Source organism: Lotus japonicus, chromosome 2, assembly GCF_012489685.1.
Source record: "Lotus japonicus ecotype B-129 chromosome 2, LjGifu_v1.2".
NCBI classification, from domain to species: domain Eukaryota; kingdom Viridiplantae; phylum Streptophyta; class Magnoliopsida; order Fabales; family Fabaceae; genus Lotus; species Lotus japonicus.
Window position 1 is genome coordinate 35,193,789 of NC_080042.1, and position 22,840 is coordinate 35,216,628.

The 22,840-nt window shown below is 40.7% G+C and overlaps 1 protein-coding gene across 1 annotated transcript; it reads right to left on the reverse strand.

Annotated features, from left to right (window-relative positions):
- Positions 1-881: 881 nt before the first annotated feature.
- On the reverse strand, positions 882-22,563 carry LOC130736388 (uncharacterized). The gene is made up of 2 exons (XM_057588222.1): positions 22,356-22,563; positions 882-1,750 (listed from the first exon to the last, which is right to left on the reverse strand). The coding sequence occupies exons 1-2, from the start codon at positions 22,561-22,563 to the stop codon at positions 882-884; spliced, it is 1,077 nt and encodes a 358-aa protein (XP_057444205.1).
- Positions 22,564-22,840: the final 277 nt, after the last annotated feature.

A 22,840-nucleotide genomic window follows, 5' to 3' on the forward strand; every position in this document is an offset into this window, starting at 1 on the left:
AATATCTAGGAGACTGAATCAAAGACATCCAAAAGAAAAATAGATAAGTCACAAAGATGCACTCTCTGTTCCAGAACTCTCAGAGCCAGTAATATCTTCGTCTTCTTTGCCTTCATCAGATTCCTCCTCTCCTTCTTCCTCAGCAGCTATGCCTTCTTCAACCTCATCCTCTGTTTCAGTCTCAACCTCTTCTTCAAGATCAGCCTCTTCTTCATCTGCACTGTCAGCAACAGTATCCGCTTGTGCTTGTTCTCCATGAGCACCTTGGAGCAACTTGATGAGTTGATCCACATGCTCCTTTCGGACAATGCTGGCATGGATGGTATCTTCCAGAGTCTTGGAAGTAGCAATGAGTTCAGCCAACACATCTTTCGTGGCAAAGCCAGGAAGCTTGGATCCACTAGCACTTTCAGAATCCTTAGCAGTAGGGAGCACCATGTCTGGAACATGTGTCCCAGCAAACAGACGATGATCAAATTTAAGAGGGTCAGGCTTCTTACATTGAGGTTCATTGGGCCTCACAATGTCAGGATGTTGATGCACAATCAGTTCAGTCAGCAAGGTTGGAAACATGATAGGCAGTTTCACAGCATAGGACTCAACATGTTTGATAGTCTGCTCAAACACATGAGTACAAAAATCAAACTTGGACTTGGTTCCAATCAGGTAGATCATTTTGGCCAGTTGAGGAGTGACACCAGAAGTGTGATGTGTAGCTACCCAATTTGCAGCTCCAATCTTGTTCAAGACAGCAAACTTGGCAGACAATTTGGCAGATGGCAACAAGCCTTGCTTGGGCCATTTCTTGACAAGGCCTCCAGTGAGAGTATGAGCTACCATATGCAGACTTGGCTCCCCCTCATTCACAGCACCAGCATCTCTCATAAGAAACTCATTGACCACAGCAGGAGAGAAATTAATGCACGTCTCACAAAAACCTTCTGAAAGCCCGGATTATCAACATCATTGCAGTCAACAGGGATGTTTACAATGAACTCCCTGATCAATTGATCATAGCATCTGCCAAGATCCTTGACAGTGTTGATCAATCCTGCCTGAGTCAGAAGACTCACAATCTCATCAACCTTGAGTGCTTCCTCACTCAATTCCTTCTCCCTAGCAATTCTTCTTTGATACACAAACTTCCACCTCTGAGTAGATTCTGCAGTGTGGAAGGACACATTGTCCATAGGAGCATCGGGAATATTAAGAGGAACTCTCTTACCTCTGATTCTCTTCTTTGTTGTGGAAGACATGTTAGCAGCATCTGGAATAACATCTTGTTCTGAATCAGATGAAGAAATGTGTTTTCTCTTCTTGCCAGTTGATGCTTTGACCTGTTTCTTCTGAGTATCCTGCGCCTCCTTCTTCTTCTTGGCACTCTTTTTCACAGACTTTTTCTTCTCTGCCAGTTGAACTTGAGTACTACTATAGGTGATAGGAGAAATCTGAGAGATCTTAACAGGGTTCTTGACAGGAGATCTCACATTCTGATCAGAGGCCTTCTTGCTAGCACTAGTACCAGAGACACTCTTCTTCTTCATCACAGCAGCAATTGGTTCATTTTCTTCAGAATTCATTTTCTCTTTTCCCTTTCTAGAATCCTGTGTGGAGTTCTGTTGAACAGGAGTCTTCTCAAGGATGTCATCTTCACTAGCAGTGGTTCCACCCTCCTTCAAGGAGTCAGAAGAATGATCAATATCTTCCTGTGATTTCTCAACAGGGGAATCATGCTGGCTCACAGCAACATCTGCAAGAGTGATGGCCCGGATTTAGTAGTGTTTTTAGGGTCATTTCTTTGTAGGTTTTGAATCTTTTCCATGTGTCTCATGTAGTGTTTCATGCATTCTCATGCATTTTTGCCTTTCTTTGTGTTTTTACTTTGTTTTGGTAATTTCATAGTCCTATAGGGACTTTTCTTGCATTTTAAGTAAGTTTAGGACTTGCATAATTTTCCTATTTTATTTGAGGGGTCTTTTGTGCTAATAATCTCTTGGAGTTCCTAGATATTTTTCCTTGCTTTGTTCCTAAGTAATCTGGTCTGAAACTGCTGAAGAAAGAAGGTCAAAAGGCTTGGAAAATTGAAGGGAGGCTTAAAGGGGAGTTAAGAAGAAAGTCAAGAGGCTTTCTAGCATGTCGAGAGCGCTCAGGCGCTCGTGTTAAGCGCCTGAGCGCCAATTGGATCGTTGTGTACATCATACTAGAGAGTAATTGGCGCCTGAGCGCTCCTGTTGAGCGCCTAGGCGCCAATTACCTTCCAGAGGCTCAGTTTCAGCATGGAATTAGCGCTCAGGCGCTCTGAATTGGCGCTTGAGCGCTAGGAACAGCCTAGACTCGTGATTTTTACCTATAAATAGGATTCTAGTCATTTTCTCTTGTATATTTTGATACTTTCTAAAATTCAGAGGTAGAGGATCATCTAGGAGAGTGAGAGAGGTCTTCCAAGCTTGTAATTCAGGTTCTTAGCCATGCTTGGCTAATCTTTCTTCTTATGCTTTGGTTTTCATGTAAGACTTTTCATCTTTAAGTTATAATCTTAAGTTCTTTCCCACATGTTCTTCTTCTTTCCATGAATCCCATTTTCTGAACATCAATCTAAGCTTGTATGCATGCTTGCTTTTTGCTTTTCTATAATCAGAACGGAAGTTTGTTATTGTTGGAACATGTTGCCATGCATTTTGTCAAAACAACCGATTGTCGAAGCAGATGTCGTGGCATCTGATCTCGTGAAGCTAGGGCATCAGTCCTCAGCTTGTGTTTCTGTTGTGGGCCCTCTGAAGATTTACTGAAGATATGTTTTTGAGTTACTTGAGGAGCAAGTAGCTATCCAGAAGGGTTTTAATTGTTGGGTTGTTATTTGTTGAAACAATCTTTGTTAAAAGATTGGTTTCTATCTTTACTTGTGCAATAAGAAACCGAATCTATCAAGATTGCGTTTTTGAATTGCTGTTACTGCAATCTGTTTCTTCAGCCCGTGCCAACCCTAAAGCCCATGCTACCGCTGCTGAAGTCTATAAAAAGGGATGAAGACCTAAAACATGAAGGTGTCGAAGCTGATAGAGAGAGATCGAGTGTTTTAGGATATGTTAATTGTGCTTTGTCCTTTCTTGGTTGTGAATCTCTCTTTGCTCACTGATTCTATAAAGCAAAGAGAGATTCTGTGTGTTTGATTGCGTTCAAACTCTACTTGTTCATTGTGTTAACCAATAACTGTGGCAGTGATTGAGAGAAAGAAAGAGGGGCTCTCATACTTAGGTTGAGATTCTAAGTAGAAATACACTGGGTAGATTAGGAAGTGAACTATGAACTGAGTTGTTCATGAGTGTCTGTAATTCCTGAATCTTGAGATAGTGGATTTCCTTTCTTTGGGTGCAAACCCTCCAGACGTAGGTGAAAGTTTTCACTGAACTGGGTTAACAATTACTGTGTGTTATTGTTTCTGCTGTTAAGTTTTGTTTTACTGTAAAGCAGTTGTCGAACCTCTTGTCCCAGCATCGTGCAGGACAATCAGATCAGAGGGAACCTGAATTTACAATTGGCATCAGAGCAGGCACCCTGTTCTGGTTGGTGAGCTCCAGGGAGTTTGATTCAAGTTCTCATGGATAACAAGGAGGGAGGATCAGTCAATAGGCCACCCATTCTGGATGGTACTAACTATGACTACTGGAAGGTTCGCATGACAGCCTTTCTCAAATCAATTGACAACAAGACTTGGAAAGCTATTGTCAAGGGTTGGAAGCACCCCACTAAGGTTGAGGTTGAAGGCACCTCTACTACTGTTGTGGAGAAACCTGAAGAAGAATGTACCAGTGTTGAAGATGAAGCTGCTCTTGGAAATTCAAAGGCTCTAAATGCTATCTTTAATGGAGTTGACAAGAATATGTTTAGGCTGATCAATACGTGTACTGTGGCAAAGGATGCTTAGGAAATTCTGAAAACTGCACATGAAGGAACTACTCGAGTAAGGATGTCAAGGCTTCAGATGCTTACTACTCAATTTGAAAATTTGATGATGACTGAAGAAGAGACTATTTCAGAATTCCACATGCGTGTCCGTGACTTGTCTAATGCTTCATTTGCTTTGGGAGAACCTATGTCAGATGAGAAGCTTGTAAGGAAGATCTTGAGATCTCTTCCTCAGAAGTTTGCTATGAAAGTCACTGCAATTGAGGAGGCTCAAGACATCGAGAACATGAAGGTTGATGAACTTATTGGCTCTTTGCAGACATTTGAGTTGAAACTGAGTGGAAAATCTTAGAAGAAGAATAAGAGTATTGCTTTTGTGTCAAACACTGATGAAGGTGATGATGAAGATTGTGAGGGTGAAAATCTTTCAGAGGCTCTGGCCATGCTAGCAAGAAAATTCAACAGAGCATTGAGAAAGATTGACAAAAGAATCAGGCCTAATGTCCAGGACATGAAGTTCGATAACAAACCCAAGCCTTCTAATTCACAGAGGAAGACCAAAGAAGAAGAAAGATCTGGTCAGAATAAAGGAGTGCAGTGTCATGAATGTGAAGGATATGGTCATATCAGGTCTGAATGCGCCACCTATCTAAAGAAGAAGAAGAAAGGTATGATGGTAACTTGGTCAGATGAAGACACTGAAGATGAGGAGGAGATATCTGCAAACAAAGTCAATGCTTTCTCTAGAACCATATATGAATCTGATACAAGTGATGAGGACATTACAGATGAGGAACTGGCTGAGACTTACAAGCTGCTACACATCAAGTGGGAAGAAGCATGTAAACTTGTGAGAGAAAAGCAAAGTGAGATAGAACAACTTGTTTCTCAGAATGAAAGGCTGAAAGAGCTCAGCACAAAGCTGAAGGAAGATCTGGAGGAATGGCAAAGTAAGTTTAATAATGCTGATGTTATTGAAAAGGCTAATCTAGTGTTGATCAATGCAGGACTTCAAGAGGAAGTGGCAACTCTGACAAGAAAGCTTGAAACTACTCACAAATCTGTTATAATGTTAAACAGTGGTTCTGATATGCTTGATGAAATTCTGAAAGAAACTAGCAAGCAAGGAGGAAGTCTGAAGGGAATTGGCTTTGACTATAAAACAGCAAACAAAGAAAATCAGAAAGGTTCAAAGAAGTTTGTGTCTACTGCAAAACAAACTGAATTCAAGAAGCCCAGAAATTATCAGTTGTCAGATTCATTGCCTCGACATGTACCTCTGCATGTGAAACCCCAGCTTAAGCTTGACAAAACTGTACCTTGGAAGTGTCACTACTGTGGTAAGAATGGTCATATAAAGCCCTACTGTTACAGGTTATATGGTTATCCTCAGATGCACGAGAAAAAGCCTGTTCAGATGAGGAAGCAATGGAAGCCCAAGGGTGAAGTCAGATGTCAGGTAGCCTACACATCCTTCAGAGCATCATCAAAGGAAGATTGGTATTTTGATAGTGGCTGCTCAAAGCACATGACAGGAAACAAGAGCTTCTTGCAAGACGTCAGAAGTCACTCCACCAACTATGTTACTTTTGGAGATGGAGCTAAAGGAAAGATCAAGGGAGTAGGAAAACTTGTTAGCACAGAATCTCCTAACTTGAACAATGTGTTACTTGTGAATGGTTTAACAGCCAACCTAATCAGCATAAGTCAACTGTGTGATCAAGGATATGATGTGAAGTTCAATAAGATAGAATGTGTTGTGACCACTGATGATGAGAAAGTTGTGATGAGAGGAGTCAGATCAAAAGACAAGTGTTATATGTGGACATCAGAAGAAAAAGCTCATGTTTCCAGATGTTTGTTAACTAAAGAAGATGAGGTGAATGTATGGCATCAAAGACTAGGACATCTCAACTACAGGAGCATGCAAAAGATTCTTGCAGATGAAGCAATAAGGGGATTGCCCAATTTGAGCTTGGGAGAAGGAAAGCTATGTGGAGAATGTCAGATTGGTAAGCAAACCAAGGTGCCACACAAGATGCTCCAGCATCAGACCACGAAAAAGGTTCTGGAATTGCTTCACATGGATCTCATGGGTCCCATGCAAGTTGAAAGCTTGGGAGAAAAAAGGTATGTGTTTGTCTGTGTAGATGATTTTTCAAGGTATACATGGGTTGAATTTATGAGAGAAAAATCAGAGACTTTTGAAATATTCAAGAATCTATGTATGAGACTTCAGAATGAGAAGGGCTGTGTGATTGTGAGAATCAGAAGTGATCATGGAAGGGAGTTTGGGAATTCAAAATTCTTGGAGTTCTGTGGAACAGAAGGTATTAGCCATGAATTTTCTGCCCCCATCACTCCACAGCAGAATGGAATAGTTGAAAGGAAAAATAGAACTCTCCAGGAATCAGCTAGAGTAATGTTACATGCTAAGAAGACTCCACACCAGTTCTGGGCTGAAGCTATGAGTACTGCTTGTTACATACATAATAGAGTCACCATCAGGGCAGGGACATCCTCTACACAGTATGAGCTATGGAAAGGTAGAAAGCCGTCTGTAAAATACTTTCACATATTTGGAAGTAAATGTTATATCCTTGCAGACCGTGATCCTAAGAGGAAGCTTGATCCTAGAAGTGATGAAGGAATTTTCATGGGGTATTCTATGAACAGCAAAGCTTATAGAGTTTTTAACTCTCGCACAAGGACCATGATGGAATCTGTGAATGTGACTGTGGATGATGAACCAAGCAAGAAGGAAGAAACAGTTTTGAATGAAGATGATGATGGTGCTGATGTTCCAACCGATGCTTCAGCAACCGCCCTCGATAATGAGTCAGAAACAAGGGCTGATGAAAAGGAAGACAAAGATATCACATCAAACAAAGCTCCATCAATCAGGGTTCAGAAGAATCATCCTCAAGAAAACATTATTGGGAATCTTCAAGAAGGGGTAACTACCAGATCCAGAAGTATGATTGCTTACAGTTGTTTCATTTCTAAGATAGAACCCAAGAATGTAAATGAAGCTCTCACTGATGAATACTGGATAAATGCTATGCAAGAGGAGCTAGAGCAGTTCAGGAGAAATGAAGTATGGGCGTTAGTGCCTAGGCCTGAAGAAGTAAACATCATTGGCACTAAGTGGATATTCAAGAACAAATCAGATGAAACTGGAACAGTCACAAGGAATAAAGCAAGGCTAGTGGCTCAAGGATATACTCAGATAGAAGGGGTTGATTTTGATGAAACCTTTGCTCCAGTAGCTAGACTGGAATCTATAAGACTCTTGTTAGGTGTTGCTTGTCTCTTGAAGTTCAGACTTTATCAGATGGATGTGAAGAGTGCTTTTCTGAATGGCTATTTGAATGAAGAAGTATATGTTGAACAACCTAAAGGGTTTATAGATCCACATCATCCAGATCATGTGTACAAACTGAGGAAAGCATTGTATGGCTTGAAGCAAGCACCTAGGGCTTGGTATGAAAGGTTAACTGAGTTTCTTGAAGGCAATGGTTACTGCAAGGGAGGAATTGATAAAACTCTGTTCGTGAAGAATGTCAAAGGAAAGCTCATGATAGCACAGATCTATGTGGATGACATTGTATTTGGAGGAATGTCGAACTCAATGGTGGAGCATTTCGTTCAACAAATGAAATCTGAATTTGAGATGAGCTTAGTTGGTGAATTGAATTATTTTCTAGGACTACAAGTCAAGCAAATGGAGGATTCTATGTTCATATCTCAGAGTAAGTATGCTAAAGGCTTAGTTAAGAAATTTGGCCTGGAAAAGGCTGGTCACAAGAGAACCCCTGCTGCTACACACATCAAAATGTCCAAGGATGAGCAAGGAGAAGATGTTGATCAAAGTCTCTATAGAAGTATGATTGGAAGCTTGTTGTACCTCACTGCTAGCAGACCTGACATCACCTTTGCTGTCGGTGTATGTGCAAGATATCAAGCAGCTCCTAAGGCTAGTCATCTGCTACAAGTCAAGAGAATTATCAAGTACATCAATGGCACGAGTGACTATGGTATTCTCTATACTCATGATACAAATTCTTCTTTAGTTGGTTTCTGTGATGCAGATTGGGCAGGTAGTGCAGATGATAGAAAGAGCACATCTGGTGGATGTTTCTTCCTAGGGAATAATCTGATTTCATGGTTTAGCAAGAAGCAGAATTGTGTCTCATTGTCTACTGCTGAAGCAGAGTATATTGCAGCTGGAAGTAGTTGTACTCAACTCATGTGGATGAAGAAAATGTTGAAGGAGTATGATGTTGAACAGGATGTCATGACATTGTACTGTGACAATCTCAGTGCAATCAATATTTCCAAGAATCCCATACAACATAGCAGGACCAAGCATATTGACATTAGACATCATTTTATTAGAGACTTGGTGGAGGATAAAATTATCAATTTGGAGCATGTTACAACTGACAAGCAATTGGCTGATATTTTCACAAAACCCCTTGATGCAATCACTTTTGAAAAATTAAGAGGCAGTCTAGGGATTTGTTTTTCTGATGCATAGCAATTAGCGTGCCCCAGTGTGTTAACGGCTAGTTTATTCTTGATCATCACTAACTGCCGTTGTGACATCAGCAGAGAGAAAGTTACTTCATGGTTCACTTATCCTATAACTACCTCCAACGGGCAAATTGTGTTCTCTCAACCGCTTGTGCATCTATCTTCTTCCAGTCATATCATCTCACATTTGCAGTTTTATTTCGTTGTTCTGTACTCTGTTTGTAATTGCTCTCGATTCATCATGTCTCAAAGTTCAGGAAAGAAGGAATCTGTCAAGGCCAAGATTGAAAGAACTGCTAAAGGAGTCAAGTGTATGGGTTTGAAGAGTGATTCTTCTCAACCATCTTCTGTGTCCAAGAAAGCTCCCAAGAAGATGAGATCACGAAACCCAACGTGTAAGGTCTACAAATCACAGGTCAAGAATAGCAAAGCTCCGAATGTTCCTATCCTTGAGGATGTTCCTGACGAAGAGGAAATCAATGATGAAGATTCTCCTGTGAAATCGCCCCCTGATGTTGTGCCTGATGTTGAGACATCTGGGTCTAAGGAAAGTTCTGCTCAAGAAAATTCTGGAAAGGATTCCACTTCTCATGAAGATTCAGGTTGTGCTACCCAGCCTGATATCTCTGTATCATCCTCTTCTAAGGATGCTGATCCAAAGAATGATAACTCTGCGGGTATCAACTTTGAAGAACCAATCCAGGATCCCGCCTCTGTTCAGAACATCTCTGATGATGCTCCTGATGATGTTCCTCTGACTGAGACCTTTGCTGATAGTGTTGCTGCGAGGATGAAGAAGAAAAGAAGGATTTCTTCTCCTGAAGTCACTCCTACTCCATCAAAGAAATCCAGACAGGGAAGTGTGAAGAGTAAGGGAAAGCAAAAGGAAGAAAAGACTCCCACTGAGAAGAAGAAGAGGAAGATTTCAGTTGAAGTTGAAGACTATGAGTCAGATGTTGAAGTCGGTGTCCAGGACATTCGATCTTCTGAGAAAAAAAAGTTCTCTGGTAAGCGTATTCCTCAGAATGTTCCTGCTGTTCCTATTGATAGAGTGTCTTTCCACTTAGAAGAGAATGTTCAAAAGTGGAAGTTTGTTTGCAAGAGGAGAATGGCCAAGGAAAGGGAAGTTGGTTCTGATGTTCTTGAATGCAGAGATGTAATTGCACTAATTGAGAAAGCAGGTCTGATGAAGACTGTCCAGAATGTTGGAAGGTGCTATGAGAAGCTTGTGAGAGAGTTCTTGGTGAATCTCTCTGTTGATGTAGGACTTCCTGACAGTGTAGAATTCAGGAAAGTCTATGTGAGGGCTGAATGTGTGTTGTTTTCACCTGCTGTTATCAATCAAGCACTTGGCAGAAGTGCTATTGAATGTGTTGATGAAGAAGTGTCCATGGATGATGTTGCCACGGAACTTACTGCAGGTCATGTGAAGAAGTGGCCCAGCAAGAAGTTGTTGTCTACTGGAAATCTCAGTGTGAAGTATGCTATTCTTAACAGGATTGGTGCTGTGAATTGGGTTCCTACTCAGCATACCTCTGGTGTTTCTGCAACGCTTGCCAAGTTGATCTACAGGATTGGCAAATCTATTGCTTTTGATTGTGGAACTTTCGTGTTTGAGCAAACATTGAAGCATGCTGATACTTGTGCTGTGAAGCTGCCTGTGTCATTTCCTTCACTTCTTACTGAGATCATACTGAAGCAACATCCTCAGATTCTCAGGGCTGATGATGTGGCTATGTCTCGTGGTGTTCCAATCACTTTGGATCAACGTTTGTTTCTGGAGCCACATGTGCTAGACATTGCTTTACCAACCAGCAGAACATCTGCTCCTCCTGTGACTGAATCTGGCACTAAGGCCATAATTGCTGAATTACTAGAAGTCTCCAAGGCTTTGCAGGAGACAATCAGGGTGAGTACTGCCAGGAAGCTCAAAGTTGATGCGTTGCTACATAAGCTTCAAGAAGAAGAATGTCAAGGTGGTGAGCACAGTGCTGCTGCTACAGCTGCTCAGAAAGCGGGTAATGAAGAGGGGGAAGGTTCTGAAGAAAGTGCAGAAGGGTCTGGAGAGGAGTCAAGTTCTGAAGACTAGGTTGCTCTGATCTTGTGCTATTTTCTTTTGTTTTTGGATGCACCCTTTGCAAATTTGTGCTAAAAAGGGGGAGTAGTTGAAATTGAAGATTCTATGGTCTGCTATGTTTTGTGGAACTGTTGTGTTTCTTCTGCTATGTGTGTTCTGATCGTGTTAGCTCTGATAGTGTTAGCTTTGGTCTGTTTAATTTGAAGACAAGTTCAAGACAATGGCTATGTTTGTTTCAAGAGGCATGTTCTTTCAAGAGGCATGTTCTGATAGAAGTATATTTTTTTTTTCCAGATGGCAGTAATTCTGAAACGTCACTTCTGAAAAGTTACTTCTGAAACGTTACTTCTGAAATGTTACTTCTGAAACGTTATTTCTGAAACGTTACTTCTGATAGTAGTACTTCTGATCATGTGCTGCCAGCTTCTGATGGTAGTATTTCTGATACGATGATGTTCAAGCTGATCTATTTTGGTGTCATCATGTGCTGAGGCTGATTGTACTTCTGGTTTTGTGTTTGTGAGTATTTTTGTCTGAAGAATGGTAGTTGGTTGTGTAGTTGCATCAGTTGAGGGGGAGATCTGACTAAGGGGGAGAATTGTCTCTCTAGTTTTTATCCTCTCTGATTGTGAGTTGTTTTAGACAAAATTTGACAAAGGGGGAGATTGTTGGAACATGTTGCCATGCATTTTGTCAAAACAACCGATTGTCGAAGCAGATGTCGTGGCATCTGATCTCGTGAAGCTAGGGCATCAGTCCTCAGCTTGTGTTTCTGTTGTGGGCCCTCTGAAGATTTACTGAAGATATGTTTTTGAGTTACTTGAGGAGCAAGTAGCTATCCAGAAGGGTTTTAATTGTTGGGTTGTTATTTGTTGAAACAATCTTTGTTAAAAGATTGGTTTCTATCTTTACTTGTGCAATAAGAAACCGAATCTATCAAGATTGCGTTTTTGAATTGCTGTTACTGCAATCTGTTTCTTCAGCCCGTTCCAACCCTAAAGCCCATGCTACCGCTGCTGAAGTCTATAAAAAGGGATGAAGACCTAAAACATGAAGGTGTCGAAGCTGATAGAGAGAGATCGAGTGTTTTAGGATTTGTTAATTGTGCTTTGTCCTTTGTTGGTTGTGAATCTCTCTTTGCTCACTGATTCTATAAAGCAAAGAGAGATTCTGTTTGTTTGATTGCGTTCAAACTCTACTTGTTCATTGTGTTAACCAATCACTGTGGCAGTGATTGAGAGAAAGAAAGAGGGGCTCTCATACTTAGGTTGAGATTCTAAGTAGAAATACACTGGGTAGATTAGGAAGTGAACTATGAACTGAGTTGTTCATGAGTGTCTGTAATTCCTGAATCTTGAGATAGTGGATTTCCTTTCTTTGGGTGCAAACCCTCCAGACGTAGGTTAAAGTTTTCACTGAACTGGGTTAACAATTACTGTGTGTTATTGTTTCTGCTGTTAAGGTTTGTTTTACTGTAAAGCAGTTGTCGAACCTCTTGTCCCAGCATCGTGCAGGACAATCGGATCAGAGGGAACCTGAATTTACAGTTATAGATTAGGGAACCGATTTGGGATTACCCCTTCTATGCTTGCTACTAGGAATAGAGGAAGGGTTGAGGTTTGATGGCCTGAATTTGCATGATCTAAAACCTCATATAAATGACTAAGTACACAAGGAATTGGGCTTAGCTTTTAGTATGAGAGAATTGCTCATGTGAGGAATCAATAAGTGAGTAACTAGGCTATATCATCAAGGAGAGATCCATGAGAACATGTGCTTAGAATGATGTACTTGAATTGACTAGTTGAACAAGAACCCAAAGCATGTTATTTTCTGAATTTTCTTTTTATTTTTCCTTTTCCTTATTACTACTTCAACATATCTCTTATTCAATAATACAAACCTTCATACTCAAGGCTTAAGCTGAATTTAGTCACTCACAATCCCTGTGGTTCGATATTTAAAACCGGGTGGATTCGTACACTTGCGGATTTACCAACAAGTTTTTGGCGCCGTTGCCGGGGATTGTTTGTGATTTTCGGTTTGAGTTACGAGTTTGAAGTATAGTCTACCTAAGACTATAACTTAGGGCTGTATGGGAGACAACCCATGTTTTTTTTTTCAGATTTACGTTTCTGTTTCTTTTGTTAGTTTTTCAGGAAATAAAAATGGAGAACACTTGGAAGCACTCAATCACTTGGAAGGAGGTTCTTTTCTTTCTTTGAGTTTAGTCCATGCATTTTTAGCATATTTTTCTTTTATAGATTTTGTTTATCTTTTTGATCATGCATTTTTTTTGGAGTCTTTTGTACCTCGGTCTTTATGCCCTTTACTCAAATGACATGTTCCCAAGTCTTGCTCACTCACATGATGCTGGTTTTGAAAATGCTTTTAAGTGGATACTTTGTGCTTTCTTTTGGGGAGTGATTGTATGTTTGGGAAAGAGAGGGAGAGACTTCGGTCTTCTAAGTGTTATCTTGAGGATAGAGTTGATGTGAGTCCACAAGGGTCCATTTTTTGACCCTTCACTATATAATTTCCCTGGAGGATCCTGGCTCACTTGCACTTCTTGGTTCTGTGTTTCATTTGGTGAACCCTTGAGAGTAGCTCTATGAGACTTGCATTTTTGAGACTGGTAGGTTTTCTTGGACTTCAAAATTTGTTTTATAACATCTTTGTCCCTAGTTGACCCTTTTGAGCCTTATGGAGATTCTATTGTTATCTTGTTTATTGGGCTGGATGATTGGTTGGATTCAATGGGGAGTTGTGGTTCTTAACTCTTAATGGAGCTAGTTTATAAAAAATGCAATTGTCTCTTGCCCCAAAGAAAAAATTGAAAAAAAAATCAAAAGAGAAAATGAACTCCATGGCCGGATGGAGTTCTAAAAAAAGAGAAAAAAAAATGAACTCCATGGAATGGGTGGAGTTCCAAAAAAAGAAAAAAATTCTAAAATAAAAGGGGATTGAGAGACTTGTGTGCTAAGTATCAATAGCTTGAAAGCTCCGGAATTTCAAATAGGACCACACTCAAATTTTGTGCAGCCTTAGTCTTCCTTAGGGACCACCTACCTTGTGCTTTACCTAGCCAACATTACAACCCTTTTGATGTCTCATTGAATAATGCATTGTCACTTTAGTTGCTCTTGAGTGAATGATTCTCAGAACCTATGAACTTGCTTGTGTGCTCAGTGCACTAAACAATTGTCTCATGCTAGGATGTTAGTTCAAAATGCTTCTCATAGTGGACTCTAATTCTTCTTTATCTAAGAGTAGCATGAAGTTGATTGTTGAATTTTTCTCTTGGAACTAACTGCATTTACTTGATCCCCCGGTTTTCTAAAAATGTATCCCTCTTTTGGCATGTGTGTTGGGAGTAATTCTTTCTGCTTGAGGGCAAGCTAATTTTAGTGACGCTCGAGGGCGAGCTGTCGTTGAGTATAGTGGTGTGATGACCCGGATTTAGTAGTGTTTTTAGGGTCATTTCTTTGTAGGTTTTGAGTCTTTTCCTTGTGTCTCATGTAGTGTTTCATGCATTCTCATGCATTTTTGCCTTTCTTTGTGTTTTTACTTTGTTTTGGTAATTTCATAGTCTTATAGGGACTTTTCTTGCATTTTAAGTAAGTTTAGGACTTGCATAAATTTCCTATTTTATTTGAGGGGTCTTTTGTGCTAATAATCTCTTGGAGTTCCTAGATATTTTTCCTTGCTTTGTTCCTATGTAATCACGTCTGAAACTGCTGAAGAAAGAAGGTAAAAAGGCTTGGAAAATTGAAGAAGGCTTAAAGGGGAGTTAAGAAGAAGGTCAAGAGGCTTTCTAGCATGTCGAGAGCGCTCAGGCGCTCGTGTTGAGCGCCAGGCGCTCGTGTTGAGCGCTGTAACACCCCGATTTCGGTGGCGTCACTTTAGTAACCAAAAGTAAACTTAATGCGGAAAAACGTGAAATATTTTTTTTTCGATAATAACTAAGACAAGACTGAATTAAATAAAACCCAACAATAACAAAATCAGAACTAATATACAATATATAAACAGCCCCCGCTGTAGTAGCAACCTCGTCACGAGTAACCTCCAGTGACGGAAAGAAAAGTGCAACGCCCGTAGGCAATATATACAACCAAATGAAAAGGTGAAGTGCCCGCAACACTATCCCTCAAAACTGAGAATCAGCTGACCCAATGGCCTGAAAATAAGACTTCCTAAGTCCAACCAACTCTCTGTGATTCCCGTAAGGAAACCACACAAAAAGCTATAGGCGGATCTACCCTATCCCCTAAGTAACAAATGAAGCAAGACTGTCAGAGCTAAAACTCTACTCCTACACTAATCCTAACTCGAGGAGCTCATACCAACACTCAAAACTATGTGCTAGCATGATCGTCGTCTGAATCAGAATCCAGAACGACCAAGTCTACTAACCCTATCCGTCCTCCCCTCGCAACCGCAGTACGCTCCGATGCTGGACTCACGGGCTTAGGGCCCGAACCCTGATCATCAATGATCGCAACAGAGGGTGCACTAGACCCTGCCGAAGGCACTCCCACTGGAATTCTCCTCTGAGGGATCCTCCTCCTCTGAAGATGACGGTGGCGGCGGTGCTCCTCCGAATCCTGGTCCGCAGTGAACACCCGGTGGCAAGTTGAAGCTGATAAAGCATCGCCTCAACACTCCTGACCTCAAGAGTCCTCCACTGTCCACGTGATCCTCCATGATACGCCCCGAATACGTCGCTCGGTGGCTCGCGGGGTCAACCACCCACGACCCGGGGTCGTCCTGATCGATCATCTCATACCTAATCCCCCCCGAAGGGTGGACCATGGTGTACCAGTCCGCAATATTCATCTGACAAAAGGCGTTGTCCGCCAAAACACACACAGAAGACGCGAGGGTCAACTCTAAAGAACTGTGTAGATAATAAACCCAATAGGTACAATTAATAGATAGCCACTTAGGCTTATAACTAGAGATATCATTCCTAGGGTTGCATGTTCCACAAAATCATAACGACAATAATAACAATTAGCATGTTCCAAGTAAGTTTATCAAATAGCAACCACACTCATCAACTAAGTCAGTATGCATGTTGCGTGATATGTATGCAGGTTAACCCAGTCAACCAATATGCAATCCGGAACGGATGGACATCATTGGATCAGCCCTTCACCAGCCACGGTGGTGCCATTTCGGCTCGTGATGCCTCTTACTCCAACAGGGGTAGTCAGATCAGCAGTAAACCCGTAGGTCTGCCATTTCGGTCTGCTACAAGAGACGTCTACAAACGCTCTTTCACGGCATTCCGGGTCTTGTGACCATTTTGGAAACCGACGAGGTCCAGAGTACGTCCTGTGTTAATACCTCATTAATGTTGCATGTATGCAAAATGATTAGTCAAACAACGTCTCCGACCTCACTCGACACGTCGCCACGTGTTCTAGGGAAGTTAAAGTCTCTAAAAGCTTACCCTAAGGTAAAGTCGATTCTGCGACCAAAAGACACACTTCATAACGACACATAGCTGCTCCAACAGCACCACAACACACGCTGCTCCAACAGCACAATAACACACGCTGCTCCAACAGCACAACAATAAACGCTGCTCCAACAGCACAACATCAAACGCTGCTCCAACAGCACAACGACAACATACTCAACACTTGGATCCGACGACACTCCTCGTTTTCCAAAATTAAGATTTCACTCCCAATGCCTTCCTTCGAGGTTGTTATCATTACTTAAAGATTTAGAGGTTATTTAAGGTCTTATGAGTTTTCTTTATAAAATAGATTCCATTTTGTCTTATCGCAAGTCTTATACATTTGCAGGATCTCCCAATCCCAAGTCGCTTCCAGAGGATGTCTCGATCCACTAAACAAAATTAAGGCCCGAACCTCGTTCGTCCTATCAAACTTTCTCAAAACTCTCAAAATAAAATCGGCATGACCTGCCCGCTATCCTCACCATTCAGAATCTCAGATTCCAGTACAGAGCATATTTAAATCATCACAATCAACATGTCATATATCAATAAATCGCATCATAAACACTTAGCACTTAGCATATAAAGCATGCACCACACATCCTAGATTACCCACATAGCACATAGCATGTAAGTCAATCTTCAAAAACATTCAGTAGATGAATCATCTACATTGTCAGCCGAAGCCTCAGAAAACATTTTCAATCACACACAATCCCAGTGCATAAACAGTAAACAATGTCGAAACATCGACCCTAAGCATTAACTAGAGATTCAGTGAGAAGCCCTCACCTGAAGGTTCTCCAGTATGATCGTCAAGCGCTTCCTCGCACTCAAAGTGTTGTTCCTCAGAGAAATCCTCAAAAGCACCTTTACAACAAAATCACAGAATACTATAAGAATCTATCGAAAACTAAGCTATCGATACTTACTAAGGTTACTCGAAGTAATCTATACTCTAAGGTACGATAATCTAGCGCGAAAAGACAAGTTTTCGGAAAAGGAAATTTCTTCCTCCCCCTCTAATAGGCTCGGCCACTTTTCACAATTAAGGGGCTCGATTTTTCTTCGATCAAACTTGGTTCTATGCTTTCATAAGCCGTAACTAAGGGTATTCTGAACTCGGAAAAATTATCGGATCAAAAACTGTCGCAGGGGTATTTTGGTCATGATTTTTAACTTAGGATTTTCAAAACTGAAATCCCAAAAATAAAATTTTGCAGGGACGTCACCAACGACGTTTATGACAACTAATCCTACTAGCACTAAGCTAAGGCGATAGTTTTCAGCCTAAAGGTTGGAACTTTACTCAAAAACTACATAAATGGGTATTTTAGGCTAGAATTGATTCCGGCGGAATTCCGGCGACATAACGGAAAATCTAATCCGGCAGAAGTGATCTTGGGCACATATAGAAGAGGTTTAGAATCAAAAATGAAAGATTCAGGATAGTTTTGCAAAAACCCATAAACTATCCACTCAGAAAACTCTACAGAAAAGCTATGGAAAAAGCGATCGGAGGTAAGGATTAGCGACTATACCTCGAAGCCTTGAAGCAGCAACTGATTGATCGACGATCAAGCAAGGTTTGAACAAAAACTCTTCTTCCTTCTTCCTTGTTCTTGGCCGCGGGTTTGAAGAGAGAAAATGGAGGAGAATTTGAGTTTTTCTTCCTTTCTTTGCTATATATAGAAGGTGGAAATTCGCGGTAAATGAAAGTTTCGCGAATCTGATTTTTCCGGCGTCATTCTCCATGAATTATTAGATATGTTTTGGCAAAAGAATTCCAAAACTATAAAGAGGTCTCCTTGTATTTTTGGCAACTAAAGCATAGTCGGTATAAAACTATTTTACCCGATAAGTTGCTTTTTGCATCGAATGTCGGAATAGAAAACTTCCTTCGGAAGAAAGATTGAAATCATCAAGAGAAATGGGTGTACGCGTGTAGAATATTCATTTGAAGCTCTGAATAGATAAAGTCCCCATAGTCGGGTGATTCTAGGGTTTTGAAATACCAGGGATTCGGTTTCGGCAAACTTCCGATGATTGGAATCGGACGTTCGTAGATCCTAGAGTTTCGCCTCGAAACGATTGTGATATATGGAAAAAGAGAAGTTCTAACATTTCTCTGAAGATTTATGGAATTAACTGCCATCGTGCCTAAAAGTGAAAATTAGCTATATACTAGGGTTTCTGACCTAGGGTTAAGCGTGTAACGATCGTGCTATAACTTTTATCGATCATAATGCAATCCTTGAACTTTTTCCTGAACTTTCCCCTTCATAAATATATTTCATTTAATAAACTTTCGTTCAGGTTTCCCTTCACATTACATCAACCCTAAACGTGAATAAGAAGTTTATTCACTTAGCATGAACTTAAAAACTCGGGCCTTACAAGCGCCTAAGCGCCAATTGGATCGTTGTGTACATCATGCTAGAGAGTAAATGGCGCCTGAGCGCTCCTGTTGAGCGCCTAGGCGCCAATTACCTTCCAGAGGCTCAGTTTCAGCATGGAATTGGCGCTCAGGCGCTCTGAATTGGCGCCTGAGCGCTAGGAACAGCCCAGACTCGTGATTTTTGCCTATAAATAGGATTCTAGTCATTTTCTCTTGTATCTTTTGATACTTTCTAAAATTCAGAGGTAGAGGATCATCTAGGAGAGTGAGAGAGGTCTTCCAAGCTTGTAATTCAGGTTCTTAGCCAAGCATGGCTAATCTTTCTTCTTATGCTTTGGTTTTCATGTAAGACTTTTCATCTTTAAGTTATAATCTTAAGTTCTTTCCCACATGTTCTTCTTCTTTCCTCGAATCCCATTTTCTGAACATCAATCTAAGCTTGTATGCATGCTTGCTTTTTGCTTTTCTATAATCAGAACGGAAGTTTGTTATAGATTAGGGAACCGATTTGGGATTACCCCTTCCATGCTTGCTACTAGGAATAGAGGAAGGGTTGGGGTTTGATGGCCTGAATTTGCATGATCTAAAACCTCATATAAATGACTAAGTACACAAGGAATTGGGCTTAGCTTTTAGTATGAGAGAATTGCTTATGTGAGGAATCAATAAGTGAGTAACTAGGCTATATCATCAAGGAGAGATCCATGAGAACATGTGCTTAGAACCTAAGAGTACTTCTAGCGGATTACATTTCGCCAAATCTCGCCGAATCGTCGCAGAGATCCAATTTTCAGGAAAAACCCAGTTTTGGGTAAAAGCGAAGCTTTTTGAATCAAAAACTTCTGACTGAGCTTAGCGTCAGTAGGATTAGTTGTTATAAATGTCGTTAGGAACACGCTCATCAAATTTATTTTTTAAAATTCCGACTTTGAGTTTTCGGGCTAAAAACACTGACCAAAATACCCCTGTGTTAGTTTTCGACCCGATAATTTTTCTGATAGTTTCCCTAGCCTAGATATCGTTTAAGAATACCTAGGAATTGAATTAGATGGTAGAAAAAGTTCGGGAAACCCTATTTTGATAGTGGCCGAGACTTATTTGGTATGGTACCGTGTCCAAAAATAATTTTTGGGTATGTATGACCTGAATTATAGCGTAGCTCTCTCCGTTGTCAAAATTTTGGCTTTGGTTTCGTGTCATTCCGAGTTCTGTAGCTCGAGTTATGCACGTTTTAGCGAATATAATGTTTTTGTACAAAACTTGAAACGAGTCAAACCCCATCCATTCGGGATAAGCCCTTCCATTCCTGCCTAGATGTTGTACTCTGAAGCTTCTTGAGCTTTGTCTAACGTTAGTTAGTATTGTTTCGATTATATTGACTTATTTGATTGATTTTCGCTTTGTTTGCTCTAAGGTTCGTTTGTGGAAACCTTGGGCTTGACTGAGCGAGCTTGTGAGTGTAACTTACGCCGTGATTCTGGAGGGACTAGAGGTAAGGGAAACTTACACTACTAGTTAATGCTTTAGGCGTCGATAACTTCGACTTGCTTATTTATGTTTCTTTATCGCTTTTACTGGAGAAAATGTTTTGAGGCTTCGGCCGTGTGAAACTAATATGAGGCGTGTGTCTCCTTTTTTCTGAGAGGCTTCAGCCGTTTACTGGTTTCTGTCTTACTGTTTTCTAGTGGATAGGACATGGTTATGTTTTACATCAATTACTTGATTCACATGCCAAACTTGCTAAGTGATTAAATGGTTAATCTTAGGCTATGTGAATACTTGTGCACATTATTTTGGAACATGCAATTACTATTGGAATATGCTGACCATATTGTGCAATTTATATCGGTTATTCGTGGACTACCAAAATGTGAGGAATAACGGTTAGTTATGCCCCGTTGGTGGCGAATTCTTAAGGGTTTATATCGACAGGACGAACCGAGGTTCATGCTCGTGTCTTCTTTTATGGTTTCAAGACCTTCTCATGGGATTTTGGGATATCGGGATCTTTTGAACTTATAGTTTTGGAAAGAAAATATTTTCATGAGAAATTCCATATGCTTTAAACAACATTCAAACTCTTCTAATTAAATGTTAATGATCTCGAATGAACTTCTAGGATTTGGATATTAGTTTTGGAAAATGAGAAGTGTCTCCGAATCCAAGTTTTGGGGAAACTAATAAGTTGCTGAGTACGTTGATACTCCTTTGCTCGATGAGCAGTTTTATTGTTTGGCTATCTAAAAGATAAGCCGGGAAACTAATAAGTTTCAAAGTATATTGGTACTCCTTCGCTCTTTGAGCAGTTTATTTAGCCATCCGAAGGATGAGCCGGGAAGCTTCACTGAGGCGTGAGACTTCGTGAAAGCATGGAACTTCATTGAAGCGTGAGACTTCGTGAAAGTGTGTAAATTCACTGAAGCGTGAGACTTCGTGAAAGCAGAAACTTCAATGAGGCGGGAGACCTCGTGGGGACGGGAACCTTCGCTGAAGCGGGAGACTTTGCGGAGGCGTGAAACTTCACTGAAGCGTGAGACTTCGTGAAGGTGTGGGACTTCATTGAAGCAGGAGACTTCATGAAGGCGCGAAACTTCACTGAAGCGTGAGACTTCGTGAATGTGCGAAACTTCACTGAAGCGTGAGACTTCGTTAATGCGTGAAACTTCACTGAAGCGTGAGACTTCGTGAATTTGTGATATTTCACTGAAGCGTGAGACTTCGTGGAAGCGTAAGACTTCATTGAAGCGTGAGACTTCATGGAAGCGTGAGATTTCATCGTCGTTTACCCTAGGGCAAACGACAGGGAACATTTGTTTAGTTAGACAGTTATGCGTTGGGAGGACGATACATTATTTGACTAACCTTATCACCTAACTTCATATGTTGAGATTTTGATGATTCGAATTTTATTTGTGGAATTGCTGAGATATTGAATATTGTGTTGTTACTAGAGCTTCGATAACATGTCATGTGTATACCATAGGGTAAGCAATGCAGAACTTATATGTATATATATGACATATATATATAAATATATATATATATATACCCCCTTATTCTTCACTTGTTGCTTGTATTATTTATCATATTCTGTGAGTTGACTCTTGCGCGTGCTACCTATGTTTGGGGGGCTATGTATGCCCTTTTTGTCAGATGTCGTTGACGGATTGGTTCGAGATGTTTCGTCGTTCGGGGAGGACCCGGAGCGAAATGACTACTATTGAGCATTCGACGAGGACCCAAACTTCATGCAGGATCAAACGAGGGTCGATGATAGAGGTGTAGGATATGGGTGGTTAGAGTTACTGATTTTTGTTCTTGTTGTCATAGCTCTGATTCTTCATTTGTATTGTGGGGCATGGTAGGTCCCTGACTATTAGCTTTTTGGGTGGCTCTCTTCCACGAGGATCACAGGGAGTTTGTCGGACGTAAGAGGTCTTTTGGAAGCCGTTCTGGGCCGACTTACCTTCTTGGATGACTGTATTTATAAAGCTTATGACTCGGGCTATGGGTCACACTTATTTGCCTGCGGGCACTACTTTCAGTTACTTGATGTTACTTTCCGTCACTTGAGGACACTCGTGACGATGTTTTCAGCTGCTGCGAGGGCTGTACTTATATTGTATATTAGTCGTTGTTAATCGCGAGTGGGTTGAGTCTTTATTTCGACAAGTCATTTTATTTAAACAAAACGAAAAAAAAATACCTGCTTTTCCGCTTTATTTTATTTTTCAGTTACTAATGTGACACCCGGAAATCTGGGTGTTACAGGGGCGGCGTTGAGAAGTCAATTTGCAGAGGATAAAATGGGAAGGGGCGCGACCACGAAATTAGAAGAAGTTGCCGGGGGGGTATCAACTCTTAGGAAAAAGGGGGTAGGGACGTAGGGTTCAAGGATTCTGAAAATGGCAGATGATGGAAGAAGGGGGTTTTAAGAAGAGGAAGGAGTAGTGCTCTCTGCTTGCCATCAATTATTTTATGCTCAAAATGGCCCCAAACTTCAGATCTTGTCTTCCTTTTATCACCCACAACTTCAATTGTAACTTCTTCTTCGAAAACAGTTTCAGGTACTGCACCAAAATCTGAACCACTCATAGTATATGGCGAATCTTCTTCTCCTTCTTGGCCATCACCCAATGGAATAGTCGAACTGAATGATTGTTCCGTAGACATTCTACAAAAAAAATAAAAAACAGAATTCATAACTTAACATATATTTGTTTAGTATGTAAATTTTATAATAATATCGTAAAAATCTTAAACCACTGTAGATGCTGATCACAAAGCTCAAAGTTACAGATAAGATAAATATTCCAGCTTTTCATTGCAGTTTAGGTGCAGGGATAAGTCACAACACAATCCCTTTATTTCTCATCAAGTAGTAACCATAATCAGAGATATAAAAATCATATATAATGTGAACAATTATGCAGTTTACTTTTAAACAAAA

Coding starts and splice junctions, on each gene's coding strand:
- LOC130736388 (XM_057588222.1), bottom strand. CDS start 22,563: ATGTCTACGGAACAATCATTCAGTTCGACTATTCCATTGGGTGATGGC. Junction 1,751..22,355: donor TGAGCATAAAATAATTGATG/GCAAGCAGAGAG, acceptor TCACTCTTGCAG/ATGTTGCTGTGAGCCAGCAT.